The sequence below is a fragment of the Dipodomys spectabilis genome, unplaced genomic scaffold (genome assembly GCF_019054845.1).
Source record: "Dipodomys spectabilis isolate Male_0828 unplaced genomic scaffold, ASM1905484v1 ptg000163l, whole genome shotgun sequence".
NCBI lineage: Eukaryota > Metazoa > Chordata > Mammalia > Rodentia > Heteromyidae > Dipodomys > Dipodomys spectabilis.
In genome coordinates, this window is record NW_024870840.1 from 16,895,974 (window position 1) to 16,917,373 (window position 21,400).

Below are 21,400 nucleotides of genomic sequence, written 5' to 3' on the forward strand. Positions count from 1 at the left end.
TTATCATTGGGAGTGTCTCAGTTTTGTTTTTTTTTAAAGTAAAATCAATAAAAGCAGAGGTAGTTGGGTTGAGCCTGGCTTGGATGTGCCCTTCCCCTTCCTCGGCAGCTCTTGTGGGTGCAAAGAGCCTTCTTTTTATTGGAAGAACAGTTTACCAAGACTTAAAATACTCCAAATTCAACATTTTTTATTTTCTACAACTAAAAGGCCAAACACAAATGACCTACACAAATAACTATTGAAACATGCTATTGTGACAGAAACTTAAAATCCAAATCACAACACAGGAATAAAACAGTATTTGCATCTGCAGAAAATACTTAGGAAGATTGCCAATGTCTTCCCACTTTTTTTAAAAAAAAAAATCTGTTTTGCATATAAGGAAATGGCTTGGAATGTTATGTCCTGCAAGAATATTTTGAGTCCTATTTACATGTGAATTTAATGTTTTTGCTACACATGTGAATTGTTTCCATCACAGTGAAGAGATTCAGTTGGTAGGATATCCTCGAAGCCACGTCACCTTTTTTTTTTTGATGGGTCATGGGGCTTGAACTCTGGGCCTGAGCGCTGTCCCTCAGCTCTTCAGCTCAAGATGAGTGCTCTACCACTTGAGCTACAGTGCCACTTCCGGTTTTTCTGGTGGTTTATCAGAGATAAGAGTCTCACGGACTTTCCTGCCTGGGCTGGCTTTGAACCGCGATCCTCCGATCTCAGCCTCCTGAGTAGCTAGGATTACAGGCTCCATGTCACCTTTATAGTTAGGTAGAGGATTGGTGCTGTGGATCTTCTTTTGTGTGGTATTGTATAATATCTGAGCTACAGGATAGCTTTTTCAAACATCCACCAGATTCTAGATGGCTTTGTTTGAGTTTGGCTAAAAGGGTCACCCTGAAGATTTGATGGATCCAAATATATTTAGCTTTTCCAACACATCTCTTTGTGGTCTTGTAAGTTGCACTGTATAATCGTGTGTGTGTGTGTGTGTGTGTGTGTGTGTGTGTGTGTGTGTGTGTGTGTGTGTGTGTGTGTGTGTGTGTGTGTGTGTGTGTGTGTGTGTGTGTGTGTGTGTGTGTGTGTGTGTGTGTGGTTGTAGAGATGACCAGAAGCACCAGGTCCCACAAAACAGTTGATTTTCAGAACATACTCATTTCTCAAGAGGGTCCTCCATATATCCCTGATAATGCTGGTGTCAATGATACAGGGTTGCTTTCCAGCCTCACCGAAGACTTACTGGTGGATGTTACAAATCCCTCTTCATTTAGGATATTGGCAATGTGCCCTAAACCTAAATTTGGGCACCTCTCAAAATAGTATTACAAGTTTTTTTGTTTTTTTGCGGGGAGGGTCTGGTCGTGGGCCTTAACTCTGGGCCTGGGGGCTGTCCCTCAGCTCTTCAGCTCAACGCTAGCGCTCTACCACTTGAGCCATAGCTCTACTTCCGGCTTTTTTCTTTTTGCTTATGTGGTGCTGAGGAATCGAACCCAGGGCCTCATGCATGAAAGGCAAGTGCTCTACCACTGAGCCGCCTTCCCAGCCCAACTATTACAAATTCTTAAAACCACCCTCCAAGCATTTCCTCTTTACTAGCAAAATTTATAGTTCTAAGCTTGTAAAATCCTCCATTTTTGCTTAGCAAAATTTATAGTTGTAAGCTTGTAAAATCCTCCATTTTTGCCATCAGACCAGTTTGGTGTTCTATGTATTGTTGCTGGGTAGTGAATGAAAACTCTCGCTGTACAATGTGTGATGGCCCTTCTGGGTACTGGAATGGAGCTGAGAGCCCAGGGTGCCAGTTTGGTGTTGCTAACTTGGATCCTTGAGTTCTTCCTGTGGCCCTTCATTTCCTCTTAACTACTTTCATTCATGGACTTGTTTCCCTCTCCCACCCCTTATTTATAAATGACAAGTCTCTGTTTGGCGTGATGATACTGAAGTCATGCTAAGTGCCCTCTCTTTCTAGCTTAGGTCACTGTAATTCCCTGTGTTCAAACTGTTGAGTTGTGACCTGACCCTTGTTGCTTTCCAACTGCTGAGACTTGGTCTTGGCAAGGTTATATACTAGGCAATGTACTAGATCAGTCACATTAGGATGGATTTAAACTGCAGTATCTCCCAGGACTTCCCAAGAGACTGTAGCACTTGCTTGCAGGGTTCTATAGCAAAACAGGCTCAGTGTTAGAGTGGGCAAGGAAGAGCCACCTTGCTTCTGCTGTAGACTCACTCTAAGACTATGAAGGACAGGGCTGGGAAGGTGGCTCAGTGGTAGAGCGCTCGCCTTGCATGCTCGAGGCCCTGGGTTTGATTCCTCAGCATCACATAAGCAAAAAGAAAAAAGCCGGAAGTGGTGCTGTGGCTTAAGTGGTAGAGTGCTAGCCTTGAGCTGAAGAGCTGAGGGACAGCGCCCAGGCCCAGAGTTCAGGCCCCACGACCGGACCCCAAAAAAAAAAAGACTATGAAGGACAGACACTTGACATAGTGTTTAGAAGGGGATATTAAAATTTGGAGGACTGATAGGGAATAAAAATGAAAACTACTTAGAACTGTAAGGATTATGCTTAGTTTTAGATTTAGTTTCCTTCAAAGAATGGCTCACAGATTTGAAACCTTCCCCAGCTATTCTAGTCTTTCCTCTTGGAGTCTCCATTGAAGGGAGAATACAAGGCCCAAATGTCCACATCTCATCTCTTTGGACTGTGTGTGCTGTCTGTGGAAACAAGGGAGCTTCTGTGTCCTTCCTGCCCCGTGCTGGATAAATGGACCGATTTGGCTTGTTTGTGATCTAACCTTCTAATTTGACTGCAAGCCAAAAGAGCCACCTCCTATTGGAGTCTATAAATACTACTCTTGGATCCTTAATTTAATCTGGGTGCCACTCAGGGTCCTGGGACAGCTATTGACACTTGCTAGTGGGGCTACAACCAGCCATCTTGGCTTTAAGATAAACAGGGATAGATGCGAAGACTCAGGCCTTGAATAGGGCGAATCCTCCATGACAAAAGTGACCATGGGTTCTGCCAGGCTGCCTCCACCAGCTAGCCCGTGACGAACCGCATCCTTTCACCCATTCCAAACACAAAACGACATGCCACCACGCTGCTGAGGAAGTTGAAAGGCGCACAAGAGCCCTGCCTGCTGCCGCCACTGGCCCGGCTCACACTGCGTGCGCCGCCACAGCGGCCGAGCCAAGGTTGTTTTCAAGGCTCTGCTGTTTGGTACAGAGCGCAAGTAGAAGGCTGCTTCCTGTCCTGGACAAGCTCCGTTCCCCTGGTCCCAGACTGTTCTCTGCGCTTTCTCTGGCCACCCTGACCATGACAATTCTCCCTGGCCCCTGGCTGTGGCAGCCTGTGGTCCCCTGCTACCACGGGCCCAGTCTCCTGGGCACACACTGTGCTTGCCCCTTCCCCTCTTCCAGTTCAATCAGGTCTTTTTGAGGTGAAAAAACATGCCATGTCTTTTCTCTACCCAATAGTTTTTTGTTTTTTGTTTTTGTCTGTTATGGGGCTTGAACTCTGGGCCTGGGCGCCGTCCCTGAGCTCTTTAGCTCAAGGCGAGTGCTCTACCACTTGAGCCACAGCGCCACTTCCTGAGTCTTTTCTCTATTGTCTCATCTTGGTTTGGTTCTGTTTCTAGGCCAGTGACTTCCTTAGAATGATAGGCCTTTTGCTTCCACCTGAATACCTGATGTTTTTATTAATTTCCCAGGTCTAGGAAGGCCAGCTTAACACGTGCCACAAACACCTTGCTTGCGCCAAGCAGTGTGCATTCTGCACTTTTAGTCTTGGGGCTTATGCTTAGACACCACCCCAGCTCGCTTCCTTTCCCTACCTCCTGGGGGAAACTCAGACCAGAACTTCTGGGAGGCAGTGGAGGCTCAGAACATGAGTTTGCTGCTGCAGCGTTGCTGTGTGGGTGAAAACCACTCTTCAAACTATTTTTGTTTTTCTTCGAGACAGGGTTCTACTTGGCTAATTGGCTGGCTTTGAACTCACGGTCCTCCTGCCTAAGCATTCTGGTATTGGCTGTTATCCCAGTGGCCTTGCTGACCCTTGGAGGGGCGGGGGGAAGGAATGAACTGCCCTCTCAGTAGGGTCTGAGGCATGGGCAGGGTGTACTTAGAAAGGGAACCAAGGGGTGAGAAAGGATGAGTATCTGCCAGGGCCCTGAATTTCACTTTTAAGAGGAGGACAGCATCATTTATCTCTGGAGGCAGCTTTCTCTGGCTGGCATAGCATTCCTCGCAGGCTGGAGTTTTCAAGGCCCTACTCATTGTGTTGCAGATTGAATGAGGCTTTGTTTGTATCTCGGCTTCACTAGGTCAGCTTGGAGGGAAAATCTGAGCCTTTCTTGGGGGCCAGTGTTGTAAAACAAAGCCAAAACAACAAATATAACCTTTACAATCTATACACAATGTCTCCGCTCCCCTTTCCCATCTCCAAATGTCACAGGCATTAACGGTTATATTTTTGGAAGGAATGTGCTAGTTTATGGGAGCAAACAGTCCATGTGGGGGACACCCAGTCTCCCTGCACCGATACATTCTTGGCCTCATGTATGGACCCATGGGAAATCATTTAAAGGTGCTTGCTGAAAGCTAGCATTCTGTGATGGATGTGGATGTACCTGTACGTGGCTATAAAACCAGAATGTCAGGCCTTGCTGGAGTTTGTCAAGAGTCTGTGCTACCAGTAGTTATGGAGAGATTTGAATACTTAGTTGTTTCCAGGGACAAGGAAGTGAGGGAACTTAGGCCTCACAGTCATTTATGGAACCCTACAATGGAAAAAAGAGGGAGATACGGGCAGAGTGGGGCTAGATATTCCAGTGTCTAAAGACACTGGCCTCAACATTACATGGACGCAGAACAAAGCAGGTGAGTACCAGGCAGGTCCTCACCAGCTCCCCTTCCTCCCACACCACGGCCATTGCATTGTTGCTATTCTAGCTGGTGTCAACAGGCCCGAGTTGGCCAGTACCCAGTTGTCTAGTTATGGCTTCTAGTGTTCCCTAGTCGGTGGACCTATCTGATCTTCCTTATGCCAGAGCTGCTGTTTATTACTGAGCCCAAACCAGGGGTCCTACACAAGAGGAGAAAGAGGACTTCTAAACTCTGGGTCTCTTGCTCTAATGGACTTGATCATGAAGGCAGGAGGAAGGCAAGGAAGAAGAGAATGACTCTCACACCCAAGTGGGTCTTCGACAGCCAAATGCAAAGCTAGCACTTCTGCTATTGAGCCAGGACCTAGCTAATAGCCAGTTGGAAAGCCTTATGGAAAGTGGATTTTGCTAAGGTCTCTAATCTGGATTGGGAGAGCCAAAAGGACACTGATGGCTTCTATATGCTTGCGAACCTGAATCCACCAGCCGGTAACGGCACCTGGGCGTAACTGGAAGCAGCTTCCAGTTTTCCTCTCCCTCCCGTGCCTCAGACACATCAGGTTGCCAAATGGCTTTGGGTAGGAGGAGAATATGGCCAGCTTGCTTCTAACATTCTAGGCTCTTCTCAGGACCATGAGGCTGCTTCTGGCACCGACAATGTTTCTAGCACCAGGTGCTTCATGATGTGGGGGCACCCCTGGACTTCACTGACCCCCAAGAGGCAGCTGGTGGAGGGGTAAGAACACCAGGCAGGGAATCAGGATGACTTTTTTTTTTCTTCTCAGCTCTGCAGTTACCTTGCTTAGTCAAAGAAATGAGGGTAAAACAAAGTTAGAGCAATGTCTTGCCAGGAGAAATTTGGAAAGCCTTTGACATAAGTCCTGTAGTATGCAGACCACAGGAAAGAGCCTACTTGTCACCAGAACTGGCTTCTTCTTCTTGACTCCAAGATCCCATGGGGCCAGTGGGATGAGGCTCCTGCTTGCTCTGTCCAAGGGCGAGTCTCGGTGGGGGGAGTGGGGGTGGGTGGGAGGGTAGATTCCCAGGATGCACTTTTCTCTTGGTTGTGGAAAAACACTTCAAAAAATATTCGCCTCCTAGGTTGCTGAGGTCCAATGACAGCATCTGCATTTGGTGGAGGGGGGGGGGGGGTTGAAGGAAAGGAGGCCCCAAAAGGAAGGCCCCGAAGAGAAGGCTCAAAGGCAAGCAAAAACAAAAATGTGAACAGCAGACGTGAGGACATGTCACTTGGCATCGGGATGGGGAGCAGGCATGGTGGGTAGGCGGGGTGTTGCCAGTTTTCTCTGGAAGGCCTGTGTTGAGGGGCCTAGATGTTCTCTGGGGCTCACTGGTGAAGGCAGATAGCATCTCAATGCCACAGTAATGGAGAATGGGCACACATGGATGATCGCATCGTGGGTCCAGGGTGTTTAGGATGTATGTTCCCTGGCCCTCCATCTGTTCCTGCCAGGAGCCAAGGCCAAAGAGGAGGCAGGAGTGGGGGGAGAGTCTCCTGCTCTCCTGCCTTCACCGGCCTGAGCAGGGCTAGTCAGAGAACAGGCTGGCGAAGGACTTCCTCAGGTTGCGAATGGTCTCGGCCTTGGCCTCGTCTTCACTCGGAGCCCCACGCTGGGTGGCATCTGATGTGCCCAGGCTGTTGGTCAATGACTGGGATTTGCTGCAATAGAAAGACAGGAGGCTGAGGCTTCCAGGAAACGAGTCCAGGGCCAGGCAGCTGAGCCCGGCCATTGATCAGAACAACAGTGAGACCAGAATGCAGGTTGTAGTGCTTACGCAATGGGTGTCAGGAACTCCGAGTGCATCAGCACAGGTGTTTGTTACCCTGGTCTTTTTGGGGTTGGGAGTCTTGTGCTTTCTAGGAAGGGGCTCTATCATTTGAACCACACCTCTAACCTTTTTTGCCTTAGTTATCTTTCAGATAGGGTCTTGCTCTTTTGCCTGGGTGGGCCTTGGATTGTGATTCTCCTATTTTCTCCTCCTCAGTGGCTGGGATTACAGCATGCGACACACTGCCCAGACTTGGTATTTTCATTTTCCAAGGGCAGACATGGAGCCTTAAAGTGGGTGAACAAGTCCAGCTCCTATTCTTCCTGCCATCCCAGCAGCTGAGGCAGCCTGATCTTCCTCCTGCTTGTGTGTACAAACCTGTGGCGACAACTACCGTGTGCTAGATACACACAAGTTACAGTTTCTCCCACTATAGCTTTCAGCACTCATGAGGGAATTAGGAGATCTTTGTCCCTGGACCTCTAGGGTCTTAAGCCAGGCACTTCTGTCTTTCGCCTCATCTGTAATTCCAGGGCCTCTTCTTGCTTGGACATGCAGGCTTTCAATCCTGGCCTTTCTTGAAGCCCTCCCCCCTTTTTAACTGATGCTTTTTCTTAATTTTGGAACTGCCATGGTGCCAGCTGTGTGAACAGCAGTGTGCTATTTTCTCTGCTTTGCCAGAGCCAGGAAGCAGCCCCTCCTTGCTGTTTCCTCTGTGCCAGGCCTAGTGCCAGGTGCCAGGTGTGGAAAGGGCTGAGAGTCAGGCCCTCACCATCCAGGGGAGAGGACAGACAGAGGCTGATCCACATGTTAAGAAGATCAGTGGGGACTTTGTGTCCAGAAACCTAAACTTGGTTGTATAAGTTTGGAAAATAACTTAAATTCTAAAAGCCTCAGTTTGCTCACTCATAAAGTGGGGGTAATGAAATACTTAAATCACAGCAGTAGTGAAGATTAAAATAAAGAATACTTAGAACAAATATGAAAGTTTCAATAGGCATCTTACAAGAAGAAATATTATTGCCTTCGTTGTTGTCGTCATTGCATTATTGTGACACATTGGAAAATTACCTGTCACAATATGCTGTGCATAAATAAAAAAATACGTCAAACATGCAAAAATTTGGAGACTAAACTGATTTGCAAGTTCCTCTCATTTCCCTTGTATGTTGAATTAGCTGTTTCAGTGTAAAGTCTCCAAAGAAAATGACCTAGTAGAAACTGTAAAAATCATGCAATCATACTAACATATATTTATCACTAGGTGTGCATGCATTCATCTTTCTATAGATTATATGCATTTTACGAGAATGCCATTATATGAACATATATTCATATGCATGTACATAAACCTCTATTATATACACATAGAGATAGATAAATGAAAAAGACATAGAAAGATGGATAGATAACTGGGGAGAGAGAGAGAGAGACAGAGACAGAGAAAGAGTAATTTATTCTCTTAATTTGCTCAGGCAGTAAGTCTGAGACCTTAAGAGTACAAAAAAAAAAGAATCTCAGAGACATTGCCTAGGCCCTGAGTTCAAGCCCCAGGACCAACCCCCCCACCCCACCAAAAAAAAAAAGATCTGTGGTGGAGGAGGGGAAGGGCAAAGGGAGAGGGTAAATGTAGGATGGTGGTGGTAAATACGGTCAAATACTTCGTGTTCAGGTGTGAACAGTGGAGACTGTTAAGACTGATTTGGAAATAGAAGGAGGAAGTGAGTGGGGATGGGTGACGCAGGGGTAGAATCTGATCCAGGTATGTTGGACGCGTTGATGGATACATCAGAATGAAGCTCCTTGTACACTTGAATGATACTAGCAAAAAATGAAGAGCCCTATGCACAAATCCTTTTCAAATGCAAAGATTTTCTCTTATGTCTTGCTTATTTCTCTTAATGGAGTCTTCCCCAGGACAGACTATCACATGGGTATTTGATAAATTATCTGCTGACTCAAACTATGTAAAGTTATGCTCTATGGCTGAGTGTAGCTCTGTGGTGTTTTGTTACATGCACAAGACCCTGGGTTCCATCCCCATGCAGTGAAATAAAACTGAAGGCATTTTGAAACTCTGAGATTTGCATGTTAGCTAGATTACTAAGGTCAGTGTCCAAACCTGGCTGAAGTCCATGGTGAGATTGTCTAGGCTAGCCTTTGCACACGGGGACAGAGGGTACATGTATACTTGCGTGGTGTCAGTCTTCAGAGCACACTGGCTATGTGCAAACTCATGTTACTCTCAGAATAGCCCCAATGGGTTTGCTGTCCCCACTCCACATGAGAACACTGAGGTAAAAAAGGGCTAAGCAACCAGTCTCAGGCCACACCACACAGCTGTGAAATGGTAGAGTGGAGACTCAAACCCAGGCATGCCACCTCTAGAGTGTGCTGTGAATCCATATGCCACAAGACCAGCCTATCAAGTTAAAAATGCATGTACCCCTTGATCCATCAGGTATTTTCTCTGCAGTGAGTACTGAAACTATGAAGGGAGATGTTCATGATTATCAACTGTGGAACAAATTTCTACTTACAGTGGATTAGTTGAAGTGGACCCAATGGAATTTAAGTTTCAGAAAGAAAAAAAATAGAACCACTTTTTAAAGTGTGTAATATGCTACTCAAAATTGTCTGAAATTCAAATCTAGCTGGGTGCATCATGTTTACTCTAGCATCTCTGCAAACACACTGAATAGAACCTGTTCTGGCTCTACAGAACCTTCTAGATGAACTGCACTCAATTGCCAAATCAAAACATTGTGAACCAAGAAAGTAGCTGCATTTTTCTTTAAGCCACTAAGTTTTGGGGGTGCTTTGTTATACAGCAAGTACTAACGGATGCATGCATCAATAGAAAGCCATGGTGGGAAGTAATCTGGACACTCACCTTCCTGGGCCCTGCCACACATAAGCTATCTTCAAGACCTGTTTCTGGCCCTGGCCTACTGGGTCTTCCTTTGTCTCAGATCAGCCCAGCCCTGCTCATTCCCAATCCCCTAATTCCCAAACACTTACTTGAGATGGGGATGTGGTGGTGCTGGTTTCTGGGGCTCCTCACCCTGCTGGGAGGTGCTGCGGCCTTGCACATGGGGCCGGGGTTGTGAGCCGAGGTTGGTGCCTGGCTTGGAGGCCTGGTTTGGAGAGCTACCACCCGAGGCCCGAGATAACTGTGGAGAGCCAGGGGACCTTTGCTGCTGAGGAGATCCAGACTGGGGGCTCACAGGCTGCTGGCCCTGCGGGGAGAGCCTTTGCTGGGAGGGGCTTCTAGATCTGGGTGGCTGAGGAGACTGAGCTTGACGAGGGCCCCCTAGAAGCCAAAAGAGAAAAAAAGATACATTCAACTTTGTTCTTAGGATAAAGACGGCTGGGGACAAATAACCGTGGCTTCACAGATGCTCACTGTAGTGTGAAATAGCGTAAGTGCCCATTGCAGGGAAGTGATTGGAAATATTAAAACACACGATGATGATGGGTCATGCTCTGGTCACTGCCTAGAGATGGAAGAATGACATTAAGGGCACCAGATGCTGTTGATGTTGATGATCTGTGTTCACTCTATATCTCCAGAAAAGCAGGTTAGGAGGAGACTGGACACGGGTTTATTCCATTTGGGCACAGATGTATCGATGGCTACAAAAAAGACCAGAAGGCTGGAGCCTAGAGAGAAGGGCTTCACACACTGGCATGAACAGGAATCACTGTGGGAGGTGTGGTACAAGAGGTCTGGGGTGGTGTGAAGGACTGAATTGTTTCCACCTTCACCCAGATTCATACATGGAAGCCCTAACCCTCAAAGCAACTGTATTTGAGAGAGGGTCTTTTTGTTTTGTTGTTGGTCATGGAGTTTGAACTTAGGACCTGGGAAATGTCTCTGCTGAGCTTTTTGCTGAAGGCTAGCACTCTACAACTTGAGCCACAGCGCCACTTCCAGTTTTCTAGTGGTTAATCGGAGATAAGAGTCTCATGGACTTTCCTGCCTGGGCTGGCTTTGAACTGCGATCCTCAGATCTCAGCCTCCTGGGTAGCTAGGATTATAGGTGTGAGCCACTGGCACCCAGTCTTTAAGTGAAATGACTGAGGTTGGAGGGGATAAAGGTGAGGCTCTGATCCAAAAGGCTGCAGTCCTGATCCAAAGAGGCAGTGTGTGTGTGTGTGTGTGTGTGTGTGTGTGTGTGTGTGTGTGTGTGTCTATACATGGAGGGAAAGGAGGCTGCAAGCTAAAGGGAAGAAGCCATCCAGAACCCCACCCCGATGTACCCTGACGTCATATTCTCCACCTCTAGAACCACATGAAGAGAAACCTGTGTGGCTTTAAGGCCCTAGGTCTGTGGTACTTCATTATCAAGGTAGTCAGGATCTATGATTCTGCATTTCCTGTCAGTTCCTGGGAGATACTAAGGCTTTGAGCGATGAGGCTCATAATTGTTAAATTGGTGGATTCTTTTTTGCGCACAACCTTTGGAAGCTAGTAAAGACAATTGTCCCTTACTTCTGGGGAAATTGACCAAGAGGAAGAGGTGGCAGGCTTAAAATAAAATTTAGATATTTGAGCAAGAGTTTGTTTTGTCTCCCCACCCTCCTCGCCCATCCCCCCAAGCCAAACTGCTCTATAGGCACTCTATCACTGAGTCATACCTCCAACCAAAGAGTTCCTTGTGAGTCAGGTCTCACTTTGTGCTTTGGCCTGTGCCTGGACTGTGATCTGCCTATTTTGTTCTTTCCATCATAGCTGGGCTGACGGGCCCATACCATCACATACTCCCAGCTTCTTCTGTTGAGAGGGAGTTTCAAAGTTTTTGTTTGTTTGCTGTTTGTTTTTTGCCTGAGCAGGCCTGGAGCCATGATTCTCTCTCTCTCTCTTAGCTGCCCTCATAACTAGAATGACAGGTGTGCACCGCAGGGCCCTTCCATCACTTTAAAAGAGGCCTGGGCTGGCCTCAAACTACAGCCTTCCTGATCTCAGCTCCCACACACAGCACACCCTGGACTACAGGCTTGAGCATCAGGCCAAGTTCCCGATTTAAAAATGGTCCTGACTTTTTAAATTCTGGTTACATTTTTGTTTCCTTTTTCTTTCTTGTTGGTTGTGGGGCTTGAACTCTGAGCCTGGGCGCTGTCCCTCAGCTCTTCAGCTCAAGGCTAGTGCTCTGCTACTTAAGCCACAGCACCACTTCTGGTTTTCTGGTGCTTTACTGGAGATAAGAGTCTCACGAATTTTCCTGCCTGGGCTGGCTTTGAACCATGATCCTCAGATCTCAGCCTCCTGAGTAGCTAGGATGACAGGTGTGAGCCACCGGTGCCTGGCTCCATTTTTGTTTTCTAAACCCACTACAGGTAAAAGGAAACATCTAGTTTTATCCTAAGCCCCTCACCCTGGTCCATGGGTTCACAATATTTAAGAAAACCCAAGTTCTCATTCAATAATTCATTAACTATTTCTTGAGTCCATATTTTCCTCTTGTGATCCATTCAGAGTCATTGTAGTAATTTCTTACAACCTCTTAAAAAAGAAAACAATTCGATATTTCTTTATTTGAGCACAATTTTTTTTAAAAACCACCGTAACATATTTAGAATATATTTGCCTAAGCACAAGATGTATGCTAAAAAAAGGCTGAAGTTTATTGAAAGAGAACTTGACTTTCACTGAGTTTGAAAATGAACAGTGAGCTGAGTTCTCATATCTGTCATCTTGGCTACTTAGGAGGCTGAGCTCTGAGGATTGTGGTTCAAAGCCATCCTGGGCAGGAAAGTCTGTCAGACTTTTATCACCAATAAATTACCCTCACCCCCCAAAAAAAAGCCAGAAATAGGGCTATGGCTCTAGTGGCAGAGCACTAGCCTGGAGCAAAAAAGCTCAGGGACAGCGCCAAGGCCCTGAATTCTCACCTCAGGATGGGCACAAAGAAATAAGAAAAAAAGAAAAAGAAAACCAACAGTGAGTTTAAAACAAAGCAACACTATACCCTTGTTTGTTTGGAGAAATGGCTGATAATGTTTTCATTTTGTTCATGAGTCTTGTTATTTTTAATCTGAATGTTAATCCACCTCATTAATTACCTTAACTGGTTTTAAGTTGATTATTTTTCAGCTCACTCAGCGTGTGTGTAGCCACATGTTGCTTAAAATAATATCTCTTTATCAAGCACGGTTTTACTGTGTGCCAGAGAGGAAACCCGAATACAGTGGCGCTCTGTTTTAAAGGGCCTCTGCTCTGAAGTGTTTTTAAAGTCAGTCCTGGGCAGAGAGCGAGCGGAGAGGGGGCAGGGCGGCCCAGACAAGCCAGGAGCCGGGTAGGGGGATGAATAAAGTCGTTTGGGGCCATTTATAACTGTAGGATAACTGCCAGGCAGGAGGGGAAGAAGCTGCTGGTTACAAAGATCATTAATAACAGGCATGAACAAGCCCCATAACAGGACTACTAGAACATCTATTAGAATTGTTAGTAAGTTATACTAGTAATTTACCAAATAATGAACAATGTGTAAGCACTTATGCCTTCTCAGCACTGTCCCTGTGTCATAGCTCTTGCTGATTGCCTTCTTGCTCTCTTCACACACATTCTCATTCACATTTGCTTACATACTCCTGTCTCCAATCTCTCTCTTCTGTTCTCTCCCCTGCTCTCTCTCCCCTGCGTCCTCCCTTTCTCCCCTCCCTCCCCCTCCCTTCTGTTCTGTCAGTCTCTGCACAGGGTAAACAGTTTTCATCCATCTCATGTTCCCACCATGAATGTGTTGCTACCACAGGCCCAAAGCAATGGGGTCGAGTGGCTGTCCACTAAGGAAGCCATGAGCCACAATGAAACTTTCCTCTTTTAAGCTGAATATGTTAGGAATGTCTTGACTGCCATGGAAAGCCCAGCGCATACTCGATACAATTACACAAGCTTCCTTTTCCTGAAATACTTCCTGTTCTTCCAGGAAGAAGAACCTACACAAGAGAGGCATTGGGGAAAGCCTGGTGAATGGTAATGGCAGGCAGTGTTCGTGAAGCATTATTGTTTCACTGCAAATGGATCAGAAGAGCTAAGCGAGGGGGATTTGTCAGTAAGGAGAGTAAGAGAAGAAATGTAGGATGAAGAAATAGACATGAGCAAGACTTTGCAACAAGGGCGGGGCAGCGGCCTCTGGAATGAATGCAATTGTGAACAAGTTATTACATTCTGAGAAGACTATTTGTCTACAGAGGTGAGAGGTCATCTAGGCCAGGATTTTGACAAATGCAATCATTTTTTTTTTTTTTTTAGTCCAGGACTGAATGTAATTTTGATATTCCTGAATATAATTTGGAGCATATTGGAAGAAAACAATAACCTCAAGTTCATGTGAAAAAGTATACCAATATAAAACAATATATTTAATAGTTAACACACATATATAATACCTATATATTACCGGGTAACAAAATCTATAATGGGGAAAGGAAAGAAGGAAGGAGGAATGGAAAGAAAGAAGGCAGGAAGGCAGGGAGAAGGAAGGAGAAGGGAAAGAGAGAGGGGAGTTTTACCTAGACCTGTAGGAGAGGAAGTCATCTGGTCTCCAAGACCCATTTTCTCCAAGAAGCAATGCACCTGTTGCTTTAGTAAGCATAGCTAGAAAGGCCAGGGTCTGACTGAAACATCACCACCACACCACTACTACTGCTTCTCCCCCCCGCCTTGCACATGCGTGCACATGCTTGCACACACACACACTCACAAATCTATAACCAGGCACCAGTAGAGGCCAGAAATAAACCTGTTCTAGAAGGTCTGAAAAGCCAGACTTGTAAATCTGCCATCTTCTTGTGTCTCCCTGGGCAATACCCCAACTTCCAGGAAGAGGGGCATGCCAGGGTGGAGCACTACAGATGAGAAGATGGATTGTAGGTGAGGGTGCCGCCAGCAAAGCGCCTAGCACATGTGGCTCCTCAGTGTACCTCAGTCCTTCCAGAGATCAGATGCGGGCTTGTCAGGGCCTTTCAGTCCTAGAAGTCACACGTCGGCCCTTCCACGCACCTCAATCCTAAAGGCTTCCTCCAGGGCTGGCCTGGCTCTTACCTTGTGGAGGGGGGCGTGGCTGGGGCTGCCCCAGCTGAGGCCCCAGCTGGCTTTGCCCAGGGGATTTCGCAGGTTTCATCTGCGGAGCCTGGAACAGGAGAGAGAGAGAGAGGGTGGAAGCTGGAGATTTTTCTTTTCTTTTTGGTTGGTCATAGGGCTTGAACTCAGGATGCTATCCCTGAACTTTAGCGCTCAAGGCTAGCCCTCTTCTATGTTGAGCCACAGCTCCACTTCTGGCTTTCTGGTGGTTAATTGGAGATAAGAGTGTCCTGCCCGGGCTGGCTTTGAACCGGGAGCCTCAGATCTCAGCCTCCTGAGTTGCTAGGATTACGGGCATGAGCCACCAGGGCCCAGCTTGGAAAACAGGTTTTGTAAAGACCTTTACACCGCAGACATGAAACTCACAGATGGTCCACGGTTCTTAAGTGTGCATGGTGGCTTTTCACACCAGTTTAGTGGGGTCGTAGCTTAGCGACACAGAGGCCAAGATAATCATCGCTGTGGCTGCCCTGCCGCCCTCCCTTGCAGCAATCCCCTCAAACGGAACCATTATTCTGATGTCTATTAACAGAGACAAACTTCTGTGAGGAAGATGGGCGAGGATAGGGGCAAGTTTTGAGACTTGCTTTCCCAGGAAGCTGGGAACTTGTGACCTGGTGATTGGGGCAGTGTGTGTGTGTGTGTGTGTGTGTGTGTGTGTGTGTGCACACGTGTGAGTGTATGCACACGCATGCTTGCATCTGTGGAAGTGTGTCAGGTTGGAGATGAAGAAGTGGGAGACACAACTGTCTGTGTTGACTGGTGCCTGGGTACACACAATGAGCCTGCGTGTATGTGTGTTCTCACACGTGCGTGTAACCCATGCACAAGTCCCTGGTTAGGCCTAGGTTGGAAGGCACACGCATGACAACTAAGGCCAGTGCTATAGGGGTTTTCCCCAGGTCCGGAGGACAAGCCAGGGAAGGCCTAAATCGACCCATGAGGCCATGCCCAGCATCTGTCCCCCAGCTTGCTTGCTTTCCAGGGGATTCTGCTGGACCCTGGGGCTCCCAGTCAGGACAGCCCAGCTGGCATTTCTCAGGGCTGTGCCAATGCCCTTTGTTCCAGAGAATCTCACCCAGGGTCTCAGGGGGGAGGGCACTGTGCACCCTGGCATCAGAAGTTGGCTCATTTTGGAGACAACAAGGTCGGCCATCAGCTGTTTGTCCTCTTCCACGTGCTCTCCAATCAGAGGCATGGAGCTGTCCATCACCTGTGGGAGAGAAAGCAGGGCTTTCCACGCAGGAAGAATCAGGCCCTTGGGAGTGTGGGCTCAGGACAGTCATGACCACTAGATGGCGATGTCCTCCACACAAACCAGCCCAGTACCTCCAGTTGGCACTGGACCCCAGAGACGTCCAGTTCCCTCCAGTTCTGTCTACACCAACTGCCTGGATTGGGTTCAATTCGGCCCACAGACGTGGGCTGATAGCAGCGTGACCCGGGCCCGTGGGGAGCATTTGCTGACCTTTTCTGTACTTTTCTCTTTGGGGAGCCAGTCTCCGCCCACTCCTTTCCCAGCTCCCTCTCTCTCCTTCCTTTGGCCCAAGGTCAAGGTTTTCCATGAAGCCGGAAGCAGTAAAGGTGGAGGGCTTGGTCAGGACAAAAATAAACACATAAAATAAATGACAGGCGCTGGCAGTGACGGGGTGGGGGGGGGTTGTTGAGAGAGAAGACGGAAGGGGAAGGACCTTGTTCTGGGGTGGGGGGTCCTGGCAGAACACAGGCCTGGAAGGAAACTCATTCCTCGGGAAGCTGGGCTATTCTTACAGGAAGCACAAAGTGCTTACATGGGAGGGGACCTGAGGGACAGGTTTTCCCATTCTGCCCGCCGCCCCCCCCCCCCCTTGCTTCTTTTTGTCGGTCATGGGGCTTGAACTCTGGGCTTGGGTGCTGTCCCTGCGCTCTTCAGCTCAAGGCGAGCGCTCTACCCCTTCAGCTACAGGGCCACTTCCGGTTTTCTGGTGGTTCATTGGAGATAAGAGTCTCCTGGACCTTCTTGCCTGGGCTGACTTTGAACTGTGATCCTCAGATCTCAGCCTCCTGAGTAGCTAGGATGACAGGCGTGAGCCACCAGCACCTGGCTCCATTCTGCCCTTTTTATAGATGGAGACGGGGCTCTCCTGAGGCTTCCTGAATCCACTAGCCAGTGGAGGAGCATCAGCCTTCGCTGACCGAAGACATGGCTGTGTTTGCCTCTTCTGCTCTACCATGGAAATCTAACCACCTGACGTCACCTGCGCCATCAAACCTGGCGGCTTGCCTCCCTTTCTCTCTTTCTCCTCCAGGCCTGTTTGCTTGTTATTCCCTCTGTCCACACCTGACCTGGCAAACTGCTCATCTGTTGGGCTGAGCTGTTCCTGCTCCTCCAGGAAGCCCCCCAGGACTGCACCTGCCCCGATGAGCACCTCGTGTTTATATTGCAGCCGTCCCATGGGGGAGCTCCTCCCACAGCCCAATCTACCATCTCTGGCTTACTGGATGTCCAGAACCAGAATGTAAGCCCGCAAGGTTCAGGCTGGCCTTGGGTCTTGTTAACAGGTAGCTAGCTGCTGAGTGGAACACTGAGAGGTGCTTGCAGGGAGACTGGTAAGTGCTCTGTTTTGTTGCTCGCGTACTGCATGCTGGGTACCGTTCGAAGCTCTGGGTGTGGAAAATCTAGCCTCAGAGCGTTTTGAGGCAGCTGTTATTATCCTTGTCATCATGAGGGCCAAAGAAATGACAAGAGCCACGTCACTGGGGAAATCCTTACTAAGCACTGGGCAGCTATCCGTGGTAAGAAGCTGGAGGAGGCAGCAGGGCTTTCCGGGCCATCCCCTCCTGTGGACTTGGGCAAGTCACTTCTCCTTTATGAGCATATATTTTTTTAACCAACTATAAACTAAGAGGTTTAATCAACTTTAAACTAACGGTGCCCGCTGGGACTTCTCCTGGGGCATCCGGAGTTCCTGTGAAGCTGAAGCTACTGAAGGATGTGAATACAGATTCTAGCGGGTTCTGGAAACGGCACTTGACAGTGGCTCCTGCCTTCCCGGCCTTCCTACCTTCGGCCTGCCCTACCCCCTCCTCCACCCACCCAATTGGGTTGTGGTTTTTTCCTCACGTACCCTGCAGAGGGAAACAGCCACATCAAGGAACCTGAGATGGAGAATTCTGGAATCCCAGAGGAAGTGGACATTCAAGTCTCCCCAGGGAAACAATTTTTTTTTTCCCCCTCCAATGAGCAATGCCATCTCTGGACAGGTCAGAGAGGACAAATTCAAGGACCTTTTCCCTGGAGGATGTCACTCGCTGTCCAGATCTTCAGCAAATATTCCACACACACTTGCTTGTTCTCACCACAGAGGTGGCTTAAAAAAAAAACAAACCCGGTATTTTTGGATCTCTTTTGCTCCTCCCCTTTTGTTTTTCTTTATTGGGAAAAAATACCATTTATATTCTAGGAACATACTACCCCTCTCCTCCAGCTCCACCCTAAAATCAAAACAGAAGGGAAATAACTCTGTAAGGCTTCTGAGAGGGGAGGGAAAAAAATGAAAAAAAAAAAAAACAACCATCCTTTTACGCTCTTCTGGGAATAGTTTTAAGGAGTTGTTTTCTTATGGTTTTTTTAAATTCCAAGTCTACTGTTATTTTATTTTTTTTTGCCTTAAAATTGGGAAACACAGTCATAATATTCAATGCCTATCCCATGGGATGAGGGGACCGGAGGGGAGGGGTTGGGGGGAATGGGGCAAGGGAGAGAATGGGAGACGCATTGTCCTCATAAACTGACATGCTGAATGGTAACCCTCTGTACAACTACTTAAGATATAGCAGTAATGATACTAAAAAAGCAACATGACTTTATAAACTGGAGTCATGGCGCAGGTTTCTTTTTGTCCTGCCAAAGACAGAAAGTAGAGGGAGCTCAAGAGGTGCTGGTCCCAGAGACAAGGAAGGGCCTGGGCTGCCTAAGGAGGCTGCGGGCCCTCTGTAGTGTCCGGCTCTGAGGAGCAGTCCCTGACCTCCTGCCCACTGCTGGGTCCTGGGTTTCCAGCTCGGGGCTGGACACCCAGTGGAGTGGTTCAATGGTGAATGATTGAGAGGCAAAGCCAGGCTCCTGGCTTCCATCTTGGTGAGAAGAGGCCACAGAGGAGGCCCAGTGGGGCGGGAGGAGCTGGGGTGATCAGGCAAAGGGGCCTCATTCCCAGCCCTGGTCTGAAGCTCACAGGGAACCCACGAGCCTGGCTCTTCTAGGAATGGCTTTCCAGGTTGGCAGTTCTGTTCTTGGCACTTCCACGTTGTCTTCATGAGTGTGTGGGGGTGGGGGACTTCGGGTATACAGTGGCAGGTGAGGAGGCCTGGATCTCAAACATAGATGCTACCCATCCTGTGGGAGCCCCCCTCCATCCACCAAGGCAGCCTCCACCCCTGGCATGGTAACCCCTCCATCTGCCCCCCCCCCCCCATGAAGCTACCTGGCATGGCTGTGCCCGGGGTCCCTGGGGAGCGGGAAGGCACGAGGGACGGGAGGCCTGGCTGGCTCCTGTGGTCACCCCGGCCATGTGCTTCCCATTAGCCGCCCACGCCTGGGGTGCGCCAGCCACAGGGCTGTCCCTCACGTGTCTTGGACTGGTGTCAGCCTGTTCCGCCCTGTGCCCTGAGAAGAAAGCCCTGGGAGGGCTGGGTGGGGAGGGACAGCCGCGACTCTGAGACCCAGAGGGGCATTTTAGGGAGAGCAGGAGGGAGCTCTGGGGTGTGGCTGTGGCAAGAGAGGGGGATTATGGGGCCAGGAGAGATGGGGCACCTTGGGAGGAGAGGGGAGAGGAGGATCGGGAGAGACATGGGTTATAGGATGGTCTCCGGAGGGACGTGGGGCTACAGCTCCCTGCCAGCCTCTTTCAGTGTGATTTCCCTAATCTTTCCTTCCATTCTTTTTTTCTTTTTTCTTTTTTTTTGGTTGGTGATGGGGCCTGAACTCTGGGCCTGGGCTCTGTCCCTCAGCTCTTCAGCTCATGGCAAGTGCTCTACCACTTGAGCCACAGCGCCATTTCTGGTTTTCTAGGGGGTTGAGATGAGAATCTGGTGGACTTTCCTGCCTAGGCTGGCTTTGAACCTCGATCCTCAGATCCCAGCCTCCTGAGTAGCGAGGATTACAGGTGTGAGCTATTGGTGCCCAGCTCCTTGTCCATTGAATCTATGTTGTGTCTCAGATCCATCCTGGGCCCAGCCCAGAGGACCTCTGAGGCCCACGAACACAATGATGAAATCTCTGCGTGGTGACTGGAAGTGAGTTCACATCACCTGCCGGGATACTGAGGACAATAGCAAAGCCCAGCGGGATGGTCTCTTGGCTGGACAGTTGGGGAGAGTGGTTAACTTCACATCCAGAGCCTAGGGACTGAGTTCAGAATTGCTAAGCACGGAGCTTGCCACTGTGGCCAGGGTGGGGTCAGGTGACAGAGCATTGGCAGCCGCTCCCTGAGGCCTGGGCTGTGTGTGTCAGGCCAGTTCCAAGACATAGCTGACCACACCAGGGCCTGGGCTGGATTCCTTCCTTATGCCCTCCCGTCAGGGCTGGGCGGGGGGAGGAGGGGAACGGGGGCATCCTCAGCCCTCACCTCAATGATGTAATCTCTACCGTCCTTGCTGTGGACGGCTTTAACGGCACAGATGTCCAGGCCACCGAACATTTCTGAGCAGCTGTCCACCCAGAGCCTGTACCTGGACAGACAGACAGGCAATGAGCATTAAAGAGGAATCAGAGCAGAAAGGTGTTGAGACAGAGCTTTGGAGGGATACCTAGAGATAGAAAGACAAGGTAGTGAGAGAGAGAGACAGACAGAGAGACAGAGAGACAGAGGGGAGGGAAGGGGAGAGGTGAAGCGGGAAGAAAGGAAGGGTGAAGGAGAGAAGAGCTAGAGTCCAGTGATAGGAGACCCCCCCCTCCCCCCCTCCTCCACCCCAGGACCTTTGCCAAGTCTGCAGCAGAGAGCCAGCCCTGTCCACATCTAGAGCCATCCCTGACACCCAGCAGTCCCTGCGCCCTTTTCCCTTGGGAATGCTGTGAGCAGGCTGGGAACCAGCCCCACAAGAGCCTGCAGGGACAAAGCGTGGATTCTCCCTGAGCTGGGGGTGGGGGCAGGCAGGGTGCTCCTGCCTAGCCCGGGGGCTCTGGCCCTCTGGACCCATTGCTTTTGTTTCCCTTCCAGCCACTTGATGGCTGCAGGGCCAGTTTGTTTTGCTGGGGACAGGGCTCTATGCTGCCCTTTGACCCCTGTAACAGAGAGGACTGCTGTCTCTGGAGACATCTTCTGGGCTTATTCTTAGCTTCCCTTGTGGGCTGGATTTGGGAGTCACAGGGGACTCTGTGTGCCTGTTCTTGCCTCTCTCCCTGCTCTCCAGGGTCACATGGGGGGTACGCCTGCTCTTAGAACTGTTTGTGTCTCGGAACCACAGGGCCTGGAGTAAGGAGGGGTCACGGACTGAAGTGTTTTTAGTGCTTTCTCATCCCATTCGTCAGCATCTACTGAGGCCCAGAGACAGAGGCAGGCTCTCCTGGGTCAGAGACCAAAGCAAAAATAGCTCTGCTGGGACCTAGATCAGTTCTTTCCTCAGTAGCAGCCAGGAGCATTCTGGGAGTGAAAAGCAGGATGAAGACTCATG

The 21,400-nt window shown here is 49.0% G+C and overlaps 1 protein-coding gene across 1 annotated transcript in view; it reads right to left on the bottom strand.

The window, feature by feature from the left end:
• Window positions 1-5,842: 5,842 nt before the first annotated feature.
• The window catches only part of Syn3 (synapsin III), a 364,727-nt gene continuing 349,169 nt past the window's right edge, over window positions 5,843-21,400 (bottom strand). Inside the window, exons 9-13 of the mRNA XM_042693264.1 lie at window positions 20,356-20,458; window positions 15,831-15,965; window positions 14,714-14,801; window positions 9,688-9,979; window positions 5,843-6,556 (exon numbers count right to left, since the gene is read on the bottom strand). Coding sequence (XP_042549198.1) covers window positions 6,424-6,556; window positions 9,688-9,979; window positions 14,714-14,801; window positions 15,831-15,965; window positions 20,356-20,458 — 751 coding nt within the window. The 3' untranslated portion in view covers window positions 5,843-6,423. The remainder of the gene's footprint in view (window positions 6,557-9,687; window positions 9,980-14,713; window positions 14,802-15,830; window positions 15,966-20,355; window positions 20,459-21,400) is intronic.